Source organism: Rhinopithecus bieti, unplaced genomic scaffold (assembly GCF_001698545.2).
Source record: "Rhinopithecus bieti isolate Rb0 unplaced genomic scaffold, ASM169854v2 scaffold_25940, whole genome shotgun sequence".
In the NCBI taxonomy this organism is placed as follows: Eukaryota; Metazoa; Chordata; class Mammalia; order Primates; family Cercopithecidae; genus Rhinopithecus; species Rhinopithecus bieti.
Genome location: NW_016811810.1, coordinates 2,791,921 through 2,808,949, shown reverse-complemented (window position 1 = coordinate 2,808,949; position 17,029 = coordinate 2,791,921). Strand labels below are relative to the sequence as shown.

The window sequence follows — 17,029 nt, the reverse complement described above, 5'->3', positions numbered from 1 at the left end:
ATTAGAGGTGGCTGCTGAGGGTCTGCTGGCCCACTGCCCAGCATGCAGCGATGGGAGTGGGTTTGGGTAAGCTGGGCTGCTGCTCCACGTGAGGTGTGCTCTTCTTCCCGGCCTGGGATTTTTATGTCAGAATCAGCACCAGAAGGGCTCAAGGAGCCTTGGATGACGATCATTCGGCACCGCAGGCCCGTGCTTGGCTGCTCTTTCAGGGGCTTGGTCCTAACAGCCCGCCTCCTGCAGTGAGAGCTTAAGCAGGGCAGGGCCATGATCCATGTGTGCGGTTCATCCCATCCCACTGGATTGAAGGCAACTCCCTGTGGCAGAGGGGTGGCCAGCAGGGTGTGAAGAGCTGACCTCCTGCAGTGCCCGATGGAGGGCTCTGTGAGGGGGCCAGAGAGGGCTCACAGTGCCCTCCATATGTCAGGACAGACCTATTTGCCAGCTGGTACAGAATTGCACCCCTCTGTCCCTCTGTAAGGATGGACCCATTCACCAGCTTGTGCAGAACTGTGCCCCTCAGTCCCACTGAGGACACACCCATTCGCCAGCTGGTACAGAACTGTGCCCTTCTCCTGCTGTAAGGATGGACCCATTCGCCAGCTGGTACAGAACTGCCCCCTCTCTGTCACACTGTGAGGACAGACCCATTCACCAGCTTGTGCAGTACTGCATCCCTCTGTCCCACTGGAAGGACAGACCCATTCACCATCTGGTGGGCATTTGGGTGACTTCATTTTGACCACGATGAATAAAGCTGTGGTGAATGTAGGTGTGTAGGTGTTTGCATGGGTGTAGGTTTTCACCTATCTTGGATAGATCCCCAGGACTGGACTTGCTGGGTTATACGGTGGCTCTTTGTCTAACCCTTTGAGGAACTGCCAGACTTTCCAAAGCAGCTGCCCCATTTTACACCCCCGCCAGCAGTGTTGGAGGGTTCCCATCTCCCCACCTCACTGCCAGCACTTGTTGTTATGTATTTTGGATGTGGCTGTCCCATTGGGTGCAAAGTGGGGTCTTATGGTGATCTCATTTGCATTTTCCTGATAATTGATGGCTTCAAGCATCTTTTGATTTGCATATCTTCTTGGAATAAATGTCTCTTCAGATCCTTTGCCCATGTCCTGATTGGGTATTTTTCCTTTTACTGTTGAGTTGATTCCTTCTAGAATTTTTCTCCTGCTGTGCAGCCCATGCTCTCCAGGGCCATCACTGGTGCTGGTTCCTCATCCGTCTCATGCTCTCCAGGGCCCTGGCCTTCACTGGTGCAGGTTCCTCATCTGTCTCATGCTCTCTGGGGCCCTCGCCTTCACTGGTGCTGGTTCCTCATCCATCTCATGCTGTCCGGGGCCCTGGCCTTCATTGGTGCTGGTTCTTCATCCATCTGCTTCAGCCTCTTTTCCTCTGTGATCTCCTCCCCTCCCTTGGTGGTATTGCATATCCCACAGCTCAGAATCCCTCCTCAGTGGAGCGTTGGAACCCTAGGTGTCCCTCCAGCCCTGCCACCTTCTCGCCTGCTAACTTAGGGTCCTTCTGGATTGACCTGGGGTCTCCCTGTCAGTCCCAGGCCAAGGAAGGGACCTCCAGGACCCCACCCTACCCCTGCCTTCGCCAGTCATGGGCTGGCCTGTCCACTCCTCTTGAGCTGTCCCGTGTCCACGCACTTCTCACCCTCCTCTCCACCTCCTGGTCTAGGCCTAGCCTTGGCCTCTGGGCTCCTGCACTGTCTCCTCTTGGCCTCCCCACCCCGGTCTTGCCCCCGACAGTGGATTCTGTATGCAGAGCTCAAAGTGATCTTTAAAAGTGTGGATCTGATCGCATCGGTTCCTGCTCAGGAGGCTCCAGTGGCCTCCCTCCCATTAAAGTAAAACCCAGAGTCTGGGCTGTGGCCTTTCAGGGTCCGCCCAGCATGACCCTCGCTACTGTAGACCTTTCTCATGGCCACACTACCCGCTCCAGCCCCATGGCCTCAGACTGCTGCCCGCTCTGCTCTGCCAGCCTCACTTCCAGGCCCTCTCATGCCAGGCCTTGCTGGTCCACTTGCCCTGGTGGTCACCTCCTCCACCGTGGGCGGTCCCTGGGTCTGTGCGTCAACACCACTGCACTGTGTTGACTTGGGCGTCACCTGCTCATGAAGCTGGGCCGTGGTCCACATGAAGTCACTCCTGGAGCGTTGCCGGGTCTAGGACGGGGCAGTGCACCTACTAGGAAAGGACAGGAACCAGGAAATCAAAGCAGCCCAGCCACAGGCTCTTCCCACGAGCCCCCTCAGCCGAGGGACCGGCAGGGGCACTACAGTCACTAGGAACACGGGCAGAGGGGCAGGAGCGTGGATTAACCACTTGGGTCTGGAGCGGGCGGCAGGGTGCCTTCCAGGGCAAGTGTGTCATCTGGGAGCTGGCATGGAGGCTGGGAGAGCTCAGGGCCCGCTGCCAGGGAGCCTGGGCTGGTCCTGACCCTACCTCTGCCCACTCCAGCTCACCAGCTCCGGCCTGCAGGTGCTGTGACTCAGGGCCTTGTGTCCTCGTCTGTAAAACACAGGTGGTCATGAGGGAGTAAATGAGCAGGTATGAGATAGGCAGGACACGAGGTGCTTCTAAATGACATCTTAAATAATGACAAGCAAATGAGAGAGCCTCCGTGCTCAGGTCAGTTCTGGCTCTGGCAGACTAGGGCAGGGCACCAGGGCAAATGGGCCTCGGGTGACACACCCCCCAGGTAGGCCTTGCAGACTCCTCAGTCACCTGACTGCTGGCAGCAACGGCACCACCTGGCTGGTGGTGCAGGAGCTGCCGAGCTGGCAACTGTGCAGGCCTTGCACAGGAGTGCTGGGAGAGGGATGCTTGGGTCAGGTTTCCTGCACTCTGTAGCCGCCTCCCTCGCCTCTCAGCAAAACCGTGCAGAGCTGGCTTTGTGGGGATACGTGGGTTTTGTAAAGCGGTCACGGGGCTTCAGGTGTAGTTTGATGAAGGCTCCAGTTTACTTGGTTTCTTTTGGCTCTGCTGATGCATCAGATTCAACCTCAGGCCAGCTTCTCTTGAGGCGACAAATGGGTGTTATGGCTCCAGGCATTGCATCTGGACTCCACATGGAATGTGGAGGGATAGGCCCTCTCTCTCAGCGTACAGCTAGCGTTTCCAGCTTTCTCTGCCTCACTTGGCTCCTGGCTGAAGCAGTCCAGGGCAGGTGAGGGTCACAGGTTCACTGGCATGGGCCTCACTGTGGTGTTGGGGTCGTAAGACAGGTGCAGTCTCATCCCTGTCCCTGCACTCGATCCACTGCTATTCCCCAAGCCATGCATGCCACGGTGACGGAGTGGGACCCCTCCCTCGGCGGCTGTGAGGATGGATGGGGAAGTGAGACACAAGCGGGAGGTGCTCTCTATTTGCTGTTGTGGCAACTGCCCCGTGATGGCGAGTGGGAGTGCTGGCATCATCAGTCCGTTCTCTAGTGGGGATGGTGACTCCCTGGCTCTGACAGTGTGAGCTCCCGTGTCCTTGGGCCAAGTGCCCTGCTGGTCCTGCATTGCTCTGTTGCCCTTGCTGAGACACTTCGGCCTTTGGATCAGTGTCTAGCCTCAGATTGGAGTCGCCATTTCCCAGAGGAGCCCCCTCCAGTGGGATCCACACTAGGCCTAGCTGCCCCATTGCCCCCCAGGAGGCCTCCCCGTGCCAGCAGGAGTCTGTCTGAAAGTGCCTCTTTAGAATGCCTCTCATACTTCGGCGAGAGGCAGAAGTGCCAGAGAATCCCTGATGGCTCGCTGTCCACTCTGGAGACCCAGGAGGTGGCCATGAGCTGTCCCTCCCCTCGCCTACCCCATGCCATGGTGTTCAGCCACCTGCCCCGGTGCTGCCCTCTGTGCTGCCCAAGCGTGTCTCCTCCTCTCATGCCCCTTTCTAACTCCATGTACATTTTAGAATCAGCTTGTCAATTATTATTTGTTTAAAAAAAAGCTTTCTGTAATTTTTTGGGATTACCTTGAATCTGTGGGTAAAGAACTGGTATCATAACAATATTGTCATCCAGCCCATGGACACAGCCAGGCCGGCCTTTCATAACAATATCTTCATCAGCCCACAGACATGGCCAGGCTGGACTTTCATAACAGTATTGTCGTCCAGCCCATGGACACGGCCAGGCCGGCCTTTCATAACAATATTATCGTCCAGCCCATGGACACGGCCAGGGCAGCCTTTCATAACATAATATATCGTCCAGCCCATGGACACAGCCAGGCCGGCCTTTCATAACAATATCATCATTAGTCCACAGGCACGGCCAGGCCGGCCTTTCATAACAATATTATCGTCCAGCCCATGGACACGGCCAGGCCGGCCTTTCATAATAGTATTGTCGTCCAGCCCATGGACACGGCCAGGCCGGCCTTTCATAACAGTATTGTCGTCCAACCCACAGACACGGTAAGGCTGGCCTTTCAAAACAATATCATCGTCCGACCCACAGGCACAGCCAGGCTGGCCTTTCTCTTATTTGTGTTCTTCTCCTCTTGTTGGCTGCAACTCCACAGAAATAATGTGACTTCCGTGTACTTCCTTGTATCCTGTGACCTGCGTAGATTCACTCGCTGATTAGTTTCTGGAGCTTCTTTGTAGATTCCTTGGGATTTTCTTTTTTCTTTTTTTTTTTTTGAGATGGAGTCTCACACTGTCGCCCAGGCTGGAGTGCAGTGGTGCAATCTTGGCTCACTGCAAGCTCCTCCTCCTGGGTTCATGCCATTCTCCTGCCTCAGCCTCCCAAGTAACTGGGACTACAGGTGCCCACCACCACGCCTGGCTAATTTTTTTTTTGTATTTTTAGTAGAGACGGAGTTTCACCATGTTAGCCAGGATGGTCTCGATCTCCTGCCCTCATGATCCGCCTGCCTCAGCTTCCTGAAGTGGTGGGATTACAGGTGTGAGCCACCGCGCATGGCCGGGATTTTCTATATAGATGTACACGTCTCTGTGACTGAAGACAGTTTTACTCTTCATTTTCAATCTTTATGCTTCTTAGGTCTTTCCCCCTTATTCCCAGGTAAACTTCTAATATGAGGAGTAAAAGTAGTAAAAGCACACATACCTGCCTCGTTCCCCATCTTACGGGGAAGCATTCCATCTTTTGCTGTAAGCATCCTAGATGTTTGTTTTGTTTTTTATTTAACAGGCTCTCTGTATCAGGTTGAGGGAGTCCGCTTCTTTTTTCTAGTTGAGGAAACTAGGAACTAAACTCAAGGAAGTTTTAAACTAGAATGAGTGTTGAATTTTGTCACATGCTTTTTCTGCATAATTTATTAAGGTGTTTTTCTCCTTGTTAAATTTGCTCTGTTGATACGATCATTACACTCATGGATGTTTGAATGTTGAACCAACCTTGTATCCCCTGGGTAAGTGTACTATCTCTTTCATATATTGTTGAATTCATTTTTCTAAAATTGTATTGAAGATTTTTGCTGCAGGGTTTGTGAGTGATATGTGGGCTTCCTTCCTTTAGATTATCTGTTTGGGTTTTGTTATCAGGGTAGTGTGAGCCTCGTACAATGTGTATCTCCTCTCTGTTTTCTAGGGGATTGCACGATACTGATATTGAAGCCTGTTGTGCCTGTGTATTTGCAGCAATGTTTTTAAGCACAAATTGAATTCTTGCCATACTTATAGAGCTATTTAGGTTTTCTATTTCTTTTTGAGTCAGTTTTGATATAATTCATGTCTTTTAAGGAATTTTTCTATTTCATCTTAGTTGTCAAATTTATGGGCCTGATAGGATTTTTATTTCCTTAACATTCTTTTAATGTTGGATCTGCAGTCAGGTTCAGTCTTTCGTTCTTGATCTTGGTAATTTGCTAGTGTGATTTTTCTTCCTCTTGACCTGTCTAGGCAGAGTTGTGTAACGTTTTGAATGCTTTTTAATTTTATTATTTCTATTTTTGGTCTGTTTGCTATTTTATTAATTATTGAACTACCTTTATTATCTCTGTTCTACTTCCTTTCTGTTTAATTTACTGGCTTCTTTAGGTGGACTTTCTAGACATTGATTTTATTCTTTTCTCTTTTCTAATATAAGAATTTAAAGCAGTAATTTTCTTGTAAGTACTGTTTTAACTGCATCCCGTAGCTTTGTGTGTGTGTGTTTGTTTAAATGTGTTTTCTGCTTGTTTGAGGTAGGAGGTAGTACCCGGTACCATGACTGTAAGTAGAGGTCTCCTCCGGGCCTTTTACTGGGACGAGCATCATGGAAGGTGGCCCCTCAGCAGTGCCCTTCTGCCTGGCTGCCCTTCCTTGACTGGCGGCTCTCATTCCCCACTCCCTTCATCACGTCTTGGATTTTCTGGTTGGCAACCTCCTGTTCCCACGATGGACTTGGCAGGGTGATCTGATGCCTGAGGGGTTGCCAGGTTGGGTAAGGAGGCCTTGTTCACTTTGATCCTGCATGGTGCTAACAGTTTGTGAGGGAGGCGCAAATGAGACGAGATCCTGCCTGGAAAGAGAAAAGCCTGACCCACCGCATACAGGAAACGGGCTGCCTTCATTCCAGCACTAATGGCTCCACGAGGATGTTTCAGTGGGGGCATGAGTGAGAGGCCCTGACACATGGGAGTCTAGAGGAGTGGAGAGGTCAGCTTGGAGCAGAGAAGAGTGTGGGCCGTGACCTGCCTGGCCCTCCCAGGGGAGTTATCTGGGCAGTTGTTGGGGCTGGGGCCATTGCCCACAGTGGCAATGTGACCAGACAGCTGCTCCTGGGTCAGCAACCAGGGCTTGGTTGTCTGCATCTGACCTAGGAAAGCGTTAAGGCAGGGATATGTCCGGCTCATTCAGGAGCAGCAGAGACCTGTGGGCCAGGAGTGAAGTTAACCCAGGGGCAGTGTGGGGAGATGAAGTCGGAGGTGCAGGAGGCTGCCCATATGGGCCTAGAGCCCAGGGGCGGCGTGGGGAGGTGAAGTCGGAGGTGCAGGAGGGCAGCGTGGGGAGGTGAAGTCGCAGGTGCAGGAGGGCGGTGTGGGGAGGCCATCCACGTGGGCCTAGATCAGTGCTGGAGGGACTTTGGCTTTGACCGGAATGAGATGTGGAACCATTGGTGAGTTCTGAGGTGTGGACTGGCAAGATCTGAAGTGTCTTTAGCAGGATCGCTTGAGCCTGCTGTGTACAAAATGTGATGGGATGCAGTGGCGAGTGGGCCGGGGACGGGAGGCGGAGTGGCAGCCCAGGGAGAGGGACAGGAGGCTGTGTGGCAACCCAGGGTGAGGAGAGGACTGGTGGGAGCGGGGGTGAGGGGCAGTTTGCTTCCACATACTTCTCACAGTGTTAAGCCAGTGGTTGGACAAAGAGGCATGTTTGCGAGCTGGAGGCACTGGAAGCTCTTCAAAGCCTCAGAGGCCAGCTGCAGGAGGCAGCCCTGACCAAGGCCCCAGGGAAGAAAGCTCCTGTCCCTGCGGTTCCCCCGTCTGTGGTAACCTTATGGCTCCTTGCCCTCCTTTGCCCACACCCTCTCTAGCCTGCTGGGTGCCTGTTCTGGGGGGCACTCTTACTCCTCTGTGTGCCACAGGCTCTGCCCACCCAGGGTGGATATCAGGAGATGGGCCCTGCTCCTGTAGGCTTGGCTGGGGTGGTGGTGCCAGGCTTGCTGCCACGTGTGGGCCCGAAGGCCTGCTTGGTGCAGGCCCGAGGTGATGCCTAAGGGGCTGCAGGGGCCATTTGGGCTGTACTTGAAAGGGTCGCTGTGGCTCCCCAGTTTCCACCAGGCCAGGGTCCTCCCTGCACTTGGTGTGTGTGCCTGCGGCCAGGCTGGGGTACGGTTGCCCTGGTGCTTCTCTCTCCAGGGATGGGGGTGGCGAACCCCTGGTGGGAGACGGGCTGGTCTTCCCAGTTGCTTTCAAGGTCATGCTTGGAACTGTAACCTGGGACTGTCCTGGCCTCCTTGTGTCTCACTGGGCCTGGGTGTGAGAACCGTCTCACCCGGGGCCACTCAGAAGTGTGCAGGGGGTGAGGATCGCTGGCCTCCCTGGGCCATGGCGCAGTTGCCTTTATTCTCCTGCTGGCTTTCCGAGGAGAACTGACCGCGAGAGGGACCTTTCTGCAGGGAGGGCTCGTGGCTGGGCCTCCTGTCTGTGGGGTATTTGGGGGTGGTTGCAGCGGGGGAGGAAGGTGGTCCTCACAGTGGCTGATTGGTGGGGCCCGGCTGCCACCCACCCCAGCCAGAGCTTACCTGCGCCGTCTCTCTCCGCCTGCCTTTCTGCCCCCCCCACCCCGGCCTCTTGCTGGGTGTCTGCCTGTCCTTCTCTGTCCTGGCTCTTGGGCCCCCTCCTCTTTCTCTGTGGGAGTCACTGCTGCTCTTGTCTCTGTTCCCTTCTCTCTTTCTCTGTGCCTTTGCCTCTTTCTGTTTGCTACCCTTTCCCTACTCTCGTTGACCTCTCTGCTGTTTTCTCTGTCTCCGTGTGTCTCTCGGCCCTCTATCCACCTGTCCATCCGTCTGTCTCTGTCTCCCCCACTCTGCCTGTGCATCCCTGCTCGCTGTGGCCTTCTGGGCCCTCACTCTCTGCTGCCTTCCTCCCCTGCCTTCGCTCCTGGCTCCTTCTCGGCCCCCAGGCACACGGCACAGCAGGAGACCAACAAGACCATCTCAGCCAGCGCCACCACTGTGAAGCAGATGGCCCAGCTGCTGCGCAGCTCCTGCCCGGTATGTTCCTGGAATCTCGGGCTGGGAGGGAGGAGAGGAATGGAACCCTTGGTGCGCGTGTAATGGAGCAGGGACATCCACCGACGAGGCAGGATACAGGGAGGCTGATATGTTGTGGATGGACACAGACTGGCCTGGCCCAGCTTCACGTGGCTCCATGGCTCAAGAACCTAATAGTTCAAGTCATTCGGTAGCAGCCGTGTGCCTGACCACGCGGGAGCTGGTGTGGCTGCCCGCCACTCTTGCTCTCCTTGGCTTATGCAAGTAGTGGGCGACAAGAGCACCCTGGGTCTTCGCTGGCCAGGCCTTACTGGGAAGCTAGATGCCCGCAATTGTTTGTTTTCACCATCCTCTCCCCCGCCCTGCATTCCCCTGCCCTTCTGCTGCAAAATCCAAGACACACCGAAAGAACAACACATTCCCTAATCACACAAACAATACAGTAAACACCTCCCTATCCCCTCACCTTCCCTGGGTGCTTACAGACGCATGGGCCTCACGGCCAGACATATGGCTGTGGCAGTGGCCATCACCATACCCACTGCCACAAGACATTCACCACTGTCCCAGCTCAGCTGCCCCAGGGGCCACTCCCTCCCTCGATCTCCACCCTGTCCCGCACTGCCACAGCCGTCACCATTGTCCCAGCTCAGTTACCCAGCGACGCTCCTCCCTTCATCTCCACCTGTCCCACATGCCACCAGCCGTCACACTGTCCCAGTTCAGCTACGCCCAGTGCCGGCTCCCTCCTCATCTCCACCTGTCCCCACTTCTTTTTTTTTTTTTTTTTGAGACGGAGTCTTGCAGGCACCCGTCACCATGCCCAGCGAACTTTTGTGTTTTTCTAGCTAGAGGTGGGTCTCTCACCATAGTTGCTCAGGGCTCAGTTTTGAACTCCCGGCTTCAAGTGATCCGCCCATCTTGGCCCTTCCCAAAGCCTGTTGGGTTACCAGCTGCTTGAGCCACCACGCCTGGCTGTCCCCACCTTCTCACGTCCCACCACCCTCCGCGTCTCGCATCCCGGTCAGGCCCAGTCGCTGAGATTGGAGGGTATTGTCACAAAAGATTACAGTGCGTCGCTGACCCTACGCTTCTTCCTGGTCGCGGCAGGCGACGTGAGCAGACTCGCGGCGCCGCTGGCCATACCTGCGCTTCATGCCTGCACCCTGACTTCCATGCTGCACCCTGCTTTCATGCATACCAGGGTGAGCCGGCATGCGCCCATACCTGCTTCATTGCTGCCACCTCGCTTCCATTCGCGTACAGTGTGAGTCTGGCCATACCTGCGTTCATCGCCTGCACCTGCTTCATGCGCTTTCGGTGTGAGGGCTGCTGGCCACCTGCCCTCGCTTCATGCATGCACAGTGTGAACACTGGCTAACCGCGTCATGCTGCACCCTGCTTCATGACTACAGTGTGAAGCCGCTGGCCTAACCTGCTTCATGCACTGCCCTGCTTCATGCGCTTCGATGTGAGCTGCGTGGCCCCCGCCCTCCCTTCTATGCATGCGTGGAGCCAACTGGCTGCACCTGTTTCATGCCACCGCTCAGTACGGGTGTGAGCGCTACTGGCGCATACCTGCTTCATGTTACAGTGTGAGCTGCTGGGCTGCAGCCTGCTTCATGCGTGCACCTGCGGCACGCTACAGACCACGGCCACCCGCTTCATGCTTGCACTTGCTTCATGCGTGGTATGGTGTGAGGCTGCTGGCTGCACCTGCTTCTGGCACAGTTGTGAGCCGGCTGGCTGTACCTGCTCATGTGTACAGTGGGCCGCTGGCTGTACCTTGCTTCCATGTGCACGTTGTGAGCTGCTGGCCAACCTGCTTCATTGCATACGGTGTGAGCTGGCTGGCGTGTTACCTGCTTCATACTGCATTGGTGATGAGCCGCCGCTGGCTGTACCTGCTTCATGTGCACAGTATGAGTGAGACGCCAACCTGCCCCTGCCGTAGGTGCTGCCCATAGCTGCTCTCACTGCCTTGGGAGGACTGGGGTTACAGGTTCAACCTGCTGCAGAGCCAGCAGCATGGATTAGCATTCCTGCAGGGGAAACGCATGCCGCCTTCCCTGTGGAAAATACACGTGACGTGGACAGTGCTGCGTTGGGTGTGGTCAGCAGTGAGAAGAAGCGGAGAGTTAGGCAGGCCACAATGTGGTGGGGCTCAAAGACCACATGCCCCCATGCAAGAAAACACACAGTGTGTGGTTCTGTTTTTGTGAAACATCCAGAAAATGCAAACTCTGGAGACCAAAAGTGGACAAGCAGTTGTCGGGGTTGGGAGCAGGAGTTGGTTTTGGGGTGCCAGCAGGCAGGCGCAGGGCCCGTTCTGGCGTGATGGGGAAGTTCTAAAACTGGGTTGTGGGGATGGCTGTACAACTAAGAGTTACTGAACTCGACACTGAAAAGTGGGTGAATTTTATCAGATCTCAATTATGCAGTACTAAAACTTGTACTTAAAAAAATAGAACTAGTTCAAAAGTTAGTTACACTAAAAAACCGTGTGACAGAGGCAGCAGCCCCCTGTCCAGTGATGGGGTGGCTGGAGTCTCCCTAAAGGCAGATGACAGGAGCGCTGGGAGCTTTGTGCTGAGCGGCCTGGAGCCTCTCTGTGCACAGGCCACTCGGCCATGGCTGCCCTGCGGGGACCACTCTTTGGGGACTGGGTGCTGCCCTGGCCTGTGCCCTCGGGCGGTGATGTCAGCAGCAGCATGGCCAGCACTGACGCCTGTGTCTGGCCTCTTCCTCTGTAGCTTTGTTCTTCATTTTCTGACTCAGGTATGCCTGAGTCACTTACTCATTTACTCATTCATCCGAGAATACACGCTGGGCCCTCTTACGGGAGGCGCTGGGCCCTCTTACGGGAGGCACTGTGCTTACGTGGGGTGCTGAGCAAGGCCCTACATGGTGGAGGGTTGCGATTCTGAGAGGTGTTTCTGTGGGGTGAGAGCAGGCTCGGGTGGTCCGCGCAGGCCGTTTCCTCGTGAAGTGAATGGCTCCTTCACACGGCTTGGTGGGCACAGTCAGTGCCTACCACATCTTTGACTTTATGGGCTGTGGACGCTTCGATGAGATGTAGTACCTTCGATCGTGGGAAGAGGTCAAGGCTGTGATCGGCTGCTCCCAATGCCCCTTGGTCATCAGAGGTTTACCCCAGACCAGTCTGCCTGAGCCTTGGCTCTCTCCAATCTTCTGATAGCCATGGGGTGGGTGCTAGAAGGAAGCTGTGGGTCCCTTGGTGCTCCTGCTGGTGGGTGGCGCCCATGGTGAGCCAGAGCAATGGGGCTGACCCCACGGCTGCTTGTCCAGCCCCACCCCAGCTCAGTGCTTCTCCAGCTCCAGTTCTGGAGCAGGTGCCTGGTGGGCACTGAGGTGTGGTGGCAAACGTCCCAGCAGGAAGGAACTGGGGTTGGTGGACCCTGGAGGCCATGGGGAACCCAGGTACAGTCGAGATGCTGGGGAGGGGGATGGTTCTGGCAGTGACCCCGCCACCTGTGTGACCACAGACAAGCCACTCAGGACTCAGGGCTGCCATGTCCTGTGCTGTGGAAGAGGAAGGAGTCACAGATAAGCCACTCGGGACTCAGGGCCGCCATGTCCTGTGCTGTGGAAGAGGAAGGAGTCACAGATAAGCCACTCGGGACTCAGGGGCACCATGTCCTGTGCTGTGGAAGAGGAAGGAGTCACAGATAAGCCACTTGGGACTCAGGGCCGCCATGTCCTGTGCTGTGGAAGAGGAAGGAGTCACAGATAAGCCACTCGGGACTCAGGGCCATGGTATCCTGTGCCGTGGAAGAGGAAGGAGTCACAGATAAGCCACTCGGGACTCAGGGCCACCATGTCCTGTGCTGTGGAAGAGGAAGGAGTCACAGACAAGCCACTCAGGACTCAGGGCCACAGTCTCCTGCGCTGTGGAAGGGGCATCACAGTGCTTCTCGTGGAGGTGGTGCGGGGCCAGGTTTATGTGCCTTGAGTAGCTCCTGGCTCCGGCAGGTGGTGTTGACCCCTGCACTGGATTTTGTGGTCATGGTGTCGCTGGGGACCCTGGGTGTGCCTGTGGAGACAGCGGTGACACTGGGGGGATGTAGTTGATGGCGAGCCCCATTCTGAGTGTGGGAAGGTGGGACGTCGGTGCGGGAGGAGGTGTGGGTGGTGGGGGCTCTGGGGCAGGGTCAGACCTCCCATGTCGTGCCAGCTGTGCCTTCTCTCTGCAGCAGGAGCGTCCTCAGCTGGACCGGCTGAAAACCCAGCTCTCGGATGCCATTCAGTGCTATGGAGTGGTGCAGAAGGTGAGGTGCAGGGGGGCGGCAGGGGCCTGCAGGCCAGGTAGGGTGGGCCTCGGTTCCCAGAGCACCCTCATGGCTGTCTTATCCCTGTGGGCCTGGTGCACCCCCATCCCCAAAGGCAGAGAAGCGGGTCATCCTTGCACACAGTCTCTAGGCAGCCAGGATCCAGACTGTGCCTCAGGGCTTGTGTCCTAGAGGACATTTACCCTCAAGAGCTGACCCACAGCAGCTCTGGGGAAGCAGGAAGAACAGGTCTCACCTGACTCTGACAGGTGAGGAAACGGGGGCCCAGAGAGCTCCCATGCATGAACAGATGCCATCCAGCGTCTCGCTGGCAGAGCTCAGCCCCGGCCCCAGCAGCCTCTTCTGGGAGTGGCAGGCGTGTTTTGCTGCACCATCATCCAGAGCCCTGCACTCAGCTGACCATTTCTTCTCTCTTCCCCACCTTTTTTGCTCTTCCTGTGTTCTTCTCGTCCTTTTTCCAACAGAAAATTGCAGAAAAGTCCAGAGCGCTGCTTCCCATGGCGCAGAGGGGCAGTAAACAGGTGGGTGCCAAGTAGTGACCGTGGGTCAGTGACTATTAGGGGACAACCCAGAATCCACTGCCATCTGTGCTCCATGGAAGGGCTGGGAGGGCCAACGGCAGGGGTCTCATCTGAGGGGTGCTGTGAGGTACAGCCTTGAAAACGTGAGCATTTTGACCTTTGGGCCCTGGCACAGTGCCTGACAAGGGCTCAGCTCCCAAAGAATGACTGTGGATGGTTCCATGTGCTGGGCAGGACTCACTGATCAGACTAGCCCTCTTGCTGAGAGCCGTTGTAAAACCTGGGTTAAAACACACGCACACATGGCTGGGCACAGTGGCTCACGCCTGTAATCCCAGCACTTTGGGAGGCCGAGGTGGGCAGATTACCTGAGGTCAGGAGTTCAAGACCAGCCTGGCCAACATGGAGAAACCCCACCTCTGCTAAAAATACAAAAATTATCCAGGCATGGTGGCAAGCACCTGTAATCCCAGCTACATGGGCGGTTGAGGCAGGAGAATTGCTTGAACCCAGGAGGCAGGGCCGAGGTTCCAGTGAGCAGAGATCACGCCACTGCACTCCAGCCTGGGTGACAGAGTGAGATTCTGTCTCAAAAACAAGAAAAACACAGGCACATGCACACAGAAAAACACACACATAGATGCACACAGACACGTAGACACACAGATAAACACAGATTCACAGAGATAAACAGAGACACAGACATGCAGAGACATGCAGAGACAGAAATACAGACACACAGACACACAAATACAGACATGCAGAGACACCTGCAGATAAACACAGACGTGCAGAGATGCAGATAAACACAGACAGGCAGACACATGCAGGTAAACACGCAGAGACACAGATAAACACAGATGCACAGAAATGCAGATAAACACAGACACGCAGACACATGCAGATAAACACCTAGAGACACAGATAAACAGACATGCAGACACACAGATAAACATGGACACGCAGACACACATGCAGATAAACAGACACAGATAAACACAGACACACAGACATGAAGAGACACAGATGAACACAGACACGCAGACACATATGCAGATAAACAGACACATAGAGACACAGATAGACACGCAGACACGAAGAGACACAGATAGACACGAAGGGACACAGATAAACACAGATGCGCAGACACGAAGAGACACAGATACACAGACACGAAGAGACGCAGATAAACACAGACATGCAGAGACAGATAAACATAGACCCACAGACACACAGATAAACACAGACACGCAGACACAAAGAGACACAGATAAACAAACAGGTGTGCAGAGACACATGCAGATAGACACAGACATGCAGACACACACAGAGACACAGTAGACACAGACATGCAGACACACAGAGACACAAACACAGACATGCAGACACACAGAGACACGCAGATAGACACAGACATGCAGACACACAGATAGACATGCAGACACACAGAGACACACAGATAGACACAGACGTGCAGAGACACATGGATCCAACGTGGGGAAGCGTCAGACCAGGCCTAGGGAGGCACATGTTCCCAGATGACTCAGGCTCATCATCACTTCCTTCTCACCCCCAGGACATTTGCCAGCTTGTGTCTCATCTTATCGAGACTGAATAGCAGTGGTGGCTTATAGCTTTAGTAGTCTTACTGGGCTGGAGAGTCAAAAATTAGAGCTTGGGACCCTTAGGAATAAAACCCTGGAGCACAAGGGGATTGCAGCACTCAGGTTTTCCCTGTGAGGCAGGCTTTTGCTGATCCATATTCGCTGGTGTGTGCGTGATGTGAGAGTCTAAGACGTCAAGCAACAAGTACTTTACAGGAAAAGCTGAACAGAAGTCAGAGTGCCCTCAGAATACTAAGAAGACAAAAGTTGATTTTAAGGCCCACCCAGGAGGAGGGACTCTTGGAAACACAAGTTCCGCTTGAGACCATGAGAGATGATGGTAAACCAGAAGTAGACCAGCCCTGACCAACCAAACCTAAAGCATAGCCTGGAATCATGTCTATGTGGTCTCTCCAAAGACAGAGGACAATTCCATCATCTAGAATCTCTGCAATTTTTCATACAGTGTTTGGGATTTAAGCCAAAGTCATTAGGCATCACAGGTACCAGGATCCAATGACTAAAGCCAAGGAAAAACAGGAAGTAGAAACTGACCAACAGGTGATGCAGATAATCAGATGGTTGGTCGGACACTCAGCTTAAAATACCTACAGGTTAAAACTCCAAAATCCAAAATCCTCCAAAATCAGAAACTTTTTGAGTGCCAACATGATGCACAAAGGAAATGCTCTTTGAAACATTTAGGTTTTGGATTTTTGATGAGGGATGTTCATCCAATAAGTGCAATGCAGATATTCCAAAATCTGAAAAAAAAAATCAAAAATCTGAAAACAAGTTCAAAATCTGAAACACTTCTGGTCCCAAGCATTCCGAATGAGTGACACTCAATCCGTTTTATTAACATGTGAAAGGAAATAGTAAATGGTACAGACTTTTACCAGAGAACTTACATTTTATTTTAAAAAGAGAGTTCTAGTATTGAACAATACCATAACTAAAGTTAAGAATTTAGTGGGTTAGCTAAATCTCCACATAGACAAAGCAGAAAAAAAGATTAGTGAATTAGAAGGCAGGGCATAAGAAAACTTATATTGAAACACAAAAGAAAAAATGATAAAAAATCTAAAGAATATAGAGTCCTAGATGAACAGGAGAGAGAGAAAATGGACAGAAATAATATTTGAAGAGGTAACTGCTGCAAGTTTTCCAAAACTGTGCAAATACTTCAAGTCACAGATTCAAGAAGCTCTATGAATAGATAAATTTCTCCTTTTAAAAAACCACCCTTGCTGGGCATGGTGGTTCACGCCTGTAATCCCAGCACTTTGGGAGGCCGAGGTGGGCAGATCACCTGAGGATGGGAGTTCGAGACCAGCCTGACCAACATGGAGAAACCTCGTCTCTACTAAAAGTACAAATTAGCTGGGCTTGGTGGCACATGCCTGTAATCCCAGCTACTCAGGAGGCTGAAGCAGGAGAATCACTTGAACCCAGGAGGCAGAAGTTGTGGTGAGCTGAGATTGTGCCATTGCACTCCAGCCTGGGCAACAAGAGTGAAACTCCATTTCAAATAAAAAAACAAAACAAAAACCACCCTTGGCCGGGTGCAGTGGCTCATGCCTATAATCCCAGCATTTTGGGAGGCCGAGGCAGGTGGATCACTTGAGATCAGGAATGAGTTCAGCCTGACCAACATGGTGAAACCCTGTCTCTACTAAATATACAAAAATTAGTCAGGTGTAATGACAGGTGCCTGTAATCCCAGCTACTCAGGAGGCTGAGGCACGAGAATTGCTTGAACCTGGGCGATGGAGGTTGCAGTGAGCCAAGAGCACGCCATTGCACTCCAGCCCGGGGGACAGAGCGAGAGACTGTCTCAAAACAAAGCACCCTTGGTCATAGCATTATAAAAATTTGAAAACCAAAGACAAAAAATCTTAGAAAAGCAGATTCAAACTAGAAAAAA

General features: G+C 53.5%; 1 protein-coding gene across 12 annotated transcripts in view; it reads left to right on the top strand.

Moving 5' to 3' along the window:
* Nucleotides 1-17,029, top strand: part of TSNARE1 (t-SNARE domain containing 1) — a 99,563-nt gene that overhangs the window by 40,264 nt on the left and 42,270 nt on the right. For all 12 annotated transcript variants that reach the window (XR_001889753.1, XR_001889754.1, XR_001889755.1 and 9 more), the window contains 3 exons: nt 8,577-8,667; nt 12,882-12,956; nt 13,442-13,498. Coding sequence is in view for 9 of the 12 variants with exons in the window: in XM_017895142.1 (XP_017750631.1) it covers nt 8,577-8,667; nt 12,882-12,956; nt 13,442-13,498 (223 nt within the window). In the remaining 3 variants the exon portion in view is untranslated. The remainder of the gene's footprint in view (nt 1-8,576; nt 8,668-12,881; nt 12,957-13,441; nt 13,499-17,029) is intronic.